The sequence below is a fragment of the Pelmatolapia mariae genome, linkage group LG3_W (assembly GCF_036321145.2).
Source record: "Pelmatolapia mariae isolate MD_Pm_ZW linkage group LG3_W, Pm_UMD_F_2, whole genome shotgun sequence".
NCBI classification, from domain to species: Eukaryota; Metazoa; Chordata; class Actinopteri; order Cichliformes; family Cichlidae; genus Pelmatolapia; species Pelmatolapia mariae.
The window spans coordinates 48,560,162-48,566,057 of NC_086229.1; the positions used below are offsets into that span (position 1 = coordinate 48,560,162).

The 5,896-nt window shown below is 36.7% G+C and overlaps 1 protein-coding gene across 4 annotated transcripts; it reads left to right on the top strand.

Moving 5' to 3' along the window:
• The first annotated feature begins 636 nt into the window (after nucleotides 1–636).
• Nucleotides 637–5,314, top strand: LOC134616723 (uncharacterized). 4 transcript variants are annotated; one of them, XM_063461701.1, is made up of 10 exons: nucleotides 637–711; nucleotides 981–1,053; nucleotides 2,052–2,132; nucleotides 2,236–2,357; nucleotides 2,638–2,687; nucleotides 2,794–3,144; nucleotides 3,229–3,315; nucleotides 3,724–3,801; nucleotides 3,946–4,075; nucleotides 4,168–5,314. In XM_063461701.1, exons 5-10 carry the CDS (start codon nucleotides 2,645–2,647, stop codon nucleotides 4,178–4,180), a joined length of 702 nt encoding a protein of 233 aa, XP_063317771.1. In that variant the 5' UTR covers nucleotides 637–711; nucleotides 981–1,053; nucleotides 2,052–2,132; nucleotides 2,236–2,357; nucleotides 2,638–2,644; the 3' UTR covers nucleotides 4,181–5,314. The 4 variants fall into 4 exon arrangements, with proteins under 4 accessions (XP_063317771.1, XP_063317762.1, XP_063317780.1 ...); XM_063461692.1 differs by having other exon boundaries at nucleotides 644–730; XM_063461710.1 differs by lacking the exon at nucleotides 3,724–3,801 and having other exon boundaries at nucleotides 644–730.
• Nucleotides 5,315–5,896: the final 582 nt, after the last annotated feature.

Genomic DNA, 5,896 nt, shown 5'->3' on the forward strand with positions numbered 1-5,896 from the left:
TGATGTTTTGTTTTGTTTTTTTTTTTTTAAAGTTGATTCTGATGTTTCCAGGCTTCTGGTATTAAGAGTTAAAATAAATAAAGAAGCCATTTTTAAAGTGAGTCGAGTTCATTTCAGGACATGTTTGAGCAGTATGTGGTTCTTCTTTAATAACTCAGTGTTGCAGACACATGTTAACAAGTGAAAGAAAAGAAAGATTGTTTACGCATTTGCTTCTTTTGTCACTTTAACCCCCGATGTCCTTACTCTTGTTTTTGCTGACAGTTGGAGTTATAAATAACATAAATATAAATCTTTATGTGAAAATAATTTCCTTACAAAGTTTTTAAACAGTTTTTGGATCCAAAAACACTTTATTAGCCTGTGATGATCCAAATAAACCTCCTAAAACTAAATAACAAGTGAGACACTGACACTTAAATAAAGTGCGCAACAGCTTGTCAGCTGATCTGATCCAGTTTTACTGACAACGGCACTGAGTCATTGTGCTTTAAGTCAAAATGAAAATGAAACTAAAACACACACGGCAATAAACAACAAGAAAAAAACCCCAACAGATGAATGCTGACTGGCCAGTATATCATGATGTCATAGGAGGAGGAGTCTTGTACACATGTTATGTTGTGTTATTATAGAACCGAAGCCAAACGCAGTATCGAGGCGTTGAAGTGAATAAAAAGCCACCAACGGGAAGAAGAAGAGACAACAGGAGTATGAACTTGATCTTTTAGTATGTTTTGCTGTGTTTCTGTGTCATTCTTCCTTGTTTTGTACTGCAGTTGATATTTATTTATTATTATTACGTTTTTATCTCTTTCTTAAAATGCCTTTGTAAAGTAGCAGGACTAAAATGTTACATGTCCGATAATGAACACGTTTAATCACAGTGTGTAAAGAGGATGTGACTGGGATTAACAGTTTGAACACTTCGTGGTATTCTGCTTCATCCGGAACATTCAGAGTGTTGTTTGTTCTTCCAGCTGATCATCAGTTCATAGAATTGATGCGTTCATAGAATTGTGGACAGATCGCCGATCGCTCTCTTACAAACAAGTAAGTAGACGTTAAAACATCCCATGGGAACGTGTGTGCTCCTGTTGTTTACTTTCTGTTGCACTCACTGTTTAAATAAGTGACCAGCTACGTGGGCTAATTTTCATCAGATTGGAAACAGGATAAAAAACAAAACAAAATAAATATCTGATAGAAAAAGGACAGAGAAAGACAAACAGCTTTTAGTTGGTTCATGTGATACAAAACATGAAAACCCAAAGCGAGTTTTATGAAAGTGCGCAACATGAAGTAAACATCGGCATAGCGGTGTTTACAGTGTCAATAAGAGTTCATAATAATAATAATAATAATAATAATAATTTTGTTGTTGTTGTTGTCAAAAACCTGTTGCTTGTGGCTTTTTCTATCATAAAAAATAGAAAACTGAATGTTTTGAAACAAATAGCTTGTAAACATGCTTGTATATCCAGGGGTGCATATAAGTGGTCCACAGGTGCGCATTAGCTGTCAAAATAAAAGACACGCACCAGATAGGAAGTTGCAACGCGCGTTCGCGTACATATAAAAGGCACTGTTTTTGTCCGCTAGAGTGGGATTTTCACGGCATATTCTGCACCACATCTCTGTGCGTTCATCATTTGTTTGAAGCCAGCTCACCTCCTGCAACCACTTTTCCGAGAATACACGCTTCTTTTGCGGTTCGGACTCCTTCTGACATTACTTTGGAGGTGGAGGAACACCAGAGTAATTGCTTAAAGGAGCTTGCTTCTTCGACATCTTTAGGAGTTCTAAACAAATGTCTGTCCTCCTCCAGAAAATCTTATGTACGCGAGTGCGCGTTGCAACTTCTTATCTGGTGCGTGCCTTTTATTTTGACAGCGAATGCGCACCTGCGGACCACTTATGTGCACCCCTGGATATAGAAAACTATATTAACCATTTAACAAATTGTTAAAAAAAAAAAATCAGGAAAAGAAATCAAAATAAATCTGAATCTGTCTAAAAAGTTGATTAAAAATATTTTTGTGAAATTTCAGGAAGGAGATTTAAACCGACAGTGAGTACGTGACCTTGATGTCCCTTTGAGGCCTTCTGAATTTACTTCATTTAATTTTCTGGTGAGCACCGATCTTCGTTGCCTAATGTTCAGTTTTGTTATCTGTGAGGTCTGATGAAATGAAAATCCATAACACTGATTTTTTTTCTTTTTAAATTTCACAGGTCAGTAAGTGTAATGCACCCAGTAAAGTCAACAGGAAAACTTTACATGCTCTTCCATGTTTGTAGAGAGGAGCTCATGGTTCGTAGAGACAGCTGCCAGAGACGGAGAAACACACAGACAGGTAGAAAACTAAGCCTAAAAACATCTGAATATGTTATTGGAGACACACTTCACTCTGATGTCAACAGACCATTTTAAATCTTGTAGCTGAAACATGCACAGAATTATGATCATGGTTTGGATCATAGACGTACATTAATTCGTGTGCTGCTTAGCTTAACAGAAATCACTCAGTGGTTTTTAAGCTGGTGAAAAATGTGAAATATTTCACTTTTATTTTTATTGTTGTTTTAAAAAAAAGATATTTATTAAAATGTTCTTCCTGTGATTCATTTTCACAGAGAGAAGATGATCAGGATCCTTCTGTTTCTCGGCCTGGCGTCCTCTATCTGTGAGTGTCCACATTTAAACACAGTTATCTTTTGGTAAATTCAAATAAATAAATAAATAAAAATGATAAATGAACACACAATAATGAGGTGGTGTCTTCTCAACAGGGACGTTTGTTTTGAAAAGGACTCCGACTGTCTTTGAGGCCAAGGAGGACGACAACATCACCATCAGATTGGACAGTCAGCTCCAAGCTGACGTGTCTCTGGCTGACATGATGTGTGTTTTCCACTCAGACGTCACTAAGATTTTGTTTAAAATGATCAGAGGAGTGGAGGACTCTGAGTCTCAGGATGAGCAGTTTGCAGGACGAGTTCAGACTGACAGAGACGCTCTGAGAGGAGGAAGAGTCAGACTTCATCTGTCCAGAGTCACAGCTGAAGACTCTGGAAGCTACAGGTGTGACGTGGCTGCCGACTACGACGACAGTCTGAAGAGATGGAGGCTCGAGACAAATGGTAAGTTGACTCCTTTATCTCTTTACGACTGGGCTGTATTTACAATGCAGTTGAACCAACATTAATTCAGATTTTTTTCCTTAGAAAATTTTGTTTTGAGTGTGGGTCAAACCTCTGATGGAGACAGCAGTGATGTCTCACTTAAACCTCCAATGTTTGGACCACCAAAAGGTAAATCAGATTTGTGGACCTGCATTCAGAGAGTGTTTCAATAAATTTTATTTTTATTTGTCTAAAAAGTTCAGTGTCATAAATTTATAGTAAATTGTGGAATTATTTAAGTTAAAAATGTCTAGACTTCATTACGGTTGTGATAACCTCCACACTGATTTGCACTGACAGGAAAAGTTATAGAAAAAAGTATAGAAATGTAATAAAGATAAAACTTAAAGTAACATTCAAATATTTATTTTGGTGTGGAAAATTTCTCATCCATGAAGAAGATGGTCAGAAACCAAATCAAGTTTGTTATGCTTCATAATTTCTTTCTTTTTGTAAAACACATCATTTAAAACAATAACAATTTATTTTTTCACTGAATAAATCAATATGTCACACAATTTAGGTTTCTCTGTTCAGGTTTTGCGTCTCTGTACATGAACGTGAGGAAAATAAAGGTGGACAAAATGAAGCTTTTGAGTGCAGGTGATGCTGAAGGTAATTCAGGAAAATGATGCAGGGGGTTTTGGGACACATACAGTACAAGCCATGCATGTGTTACAGAAAGTAGAGGTTACACCATGCAAGGTGAGAACTCGTTACTGTATGTACTGTTTTCAAAAACAATCCTTTGTTTTCTAGATCCACAACTGGCAGGAAGAAAGACAAGTCAGGAGGAAACGGTGCTGTTTGTTCTGGCTGTAGTTTTAATTATTGCAAACGCAGGAACCATTGTACTTTCAATAACATTTCTTCATGATGGTTTAAAACGGTACGTTGGCAAACTTTTATTGCATCTACATTTTTGACAGTTGTCTGCATTTGATTTTGTCTGACTGTGGTGTTGTGTGTTGTATATTACAGATCAACAACATGATGAAACACTGCCACTCTGTCTCTGATCAAATGAGTCAAACCAACAACGACTTTCTTACCTGCTCCAGTTGTGCTAATGTTAAAAACAAACTAACAAACAAACAACAGCAAAAAAAAGCTCACTATGAGAAAACTACACTTAGAAGATGAAAAAAGACAAAAAAAAGAGAATCACAGATGTTAAAATGCTGATTCTTTGCTTTCAAAAATCTTTTTCAGTATTTGTTTATTTTCTTAACTGAGCTTTTGAACTAAGAGTTGATAGAAATGATATTTCAGAAGCAAATAATTCTAGATGTAGTGAGTTAGGGTTTAATTTCCTCATATATAACGCATATGCAGTATGATGTATTTTCTCACTTAAAAATACTCAAATGAAGATCATTGTATATCATGGGGATAACAGCTGTGGGGTTTAAGATAGAAAGAACAGATGCAATTTTCTGTACCATCTCTTCAAAGTCCTTCTTTTCTGTATCTATTACCACATTGTGTTCATATGCACAGAGAAATAACTTACTTGTTATTAAAAGGGACTTTGATGTATGATTTCATCAGTTAAATTGCACAAGGCGTATTGTAGAGGGTACAGCAGCCATGAACGGCACTAATGCTAGCCTTATTTGAAACAACTTGTCTGTAGATATTTTGATTCTGTTCTTGAAATAATATTTTGACTTTTAGAAATGTTGTCTTATTCTCAAAATGAAAAACGTAAAAAAAAAAGTTGTCAGTCAAGTCCCCACAGCGCTCTGTGGTAGACTGCTGCAACAGCTGCCGGCACATGTGTTCTTAAGCTTCCTGTTTTTCTGGTTCTTTTTGTCACACTCTTGGCAGTCAAGACTCTTTGCCAGCTGATCACTCTGGCAGTGCATATGCTGTTTACTTTGAAGTGAACACAACATGGTTTCAGAGCTGAAGCTAACTGGAGAGCTAAGCAGCTATCAGAGGTCAATGATATGGACAAAAGTGGGGAACAGAATCCGCAGTGCGGTTTGATGTGAGTCATGGACAAGGCACTGCACTCACACTTCCTGGACTATAGTGTGACCAATTTTTTGAGTGGACAGAGAGATTAATCTGAGAGGCAAGAAGAAAGCTGGAGGAATTCTACAGTTTCTCAATATAAAGGGCTTTAATAATTTGTCTGTTATAACACAATAATTTCCCTGCTTTTGGGTTAAATAAAGCATATTTTATCTCACCTTATTTTTTTATTCAGTGAATAAACTCAAAGACAGGAAGCAGCATTAACTGTTAATAATGATTACAGTTTAAAAACCAAGTGCAGTCAAAAGGAAGCATGCGTGTGAGCTGTGAAAGACCTTTTCCAAGTGGGACTTCACTGTATAAGAGTATCATATGGTCATACTGATGCATAAACAGCAAATGAATCCTAGTATCTCCTACTATTAAGTAAACATAACGAGATTGTGATATTTTTCCTTAGTTTACAACATTAGTGGCTAATTTCTAAAGAAGTAAAGCACCTACTATTATTGTATTGTTGCCCCAAGTAAAATAAAGTACATTTTTTACAGAGAGCATTGACTTACTCTTGCTCTAGTGCAGTGGCGGTCCTAGCCTGTTTGGCGCACCGGGTGAACACTCCCTCTGGCGCGCGCCCCCCCCCACACACACACACATAAAACATATTAAGGATTGTACATTAACATAAAACAGTTGTCGAACCATACTGAATTTCACCAGAGAAACA

Excerpts from the sequence above, each read along its gene's own strand:
- LOC134616723 (XM_063461701.1), top strand. The coding sequence starts at position 2,645 with ATGATCAGGATCCTTCTGTTTCTCGGCCTGGCGTCCTCTATCT. Across the intron at positions 2,688-2,793 it reads CGGCCTGGCGTCCTCTATCT|GGACGTTTGTTTTGAAAAGG; the intron begins GTGAGTGTCCAC and ends TCTTCTCAACAG. Across the intron at positions 3,145-3,228 it reads ATGGAGGCTCGAGACAAATG|AAAATTTTGTTTTGAGTGTG; the intron begins GTAAGTTGACTC and ends TTTTTTCCTTAG.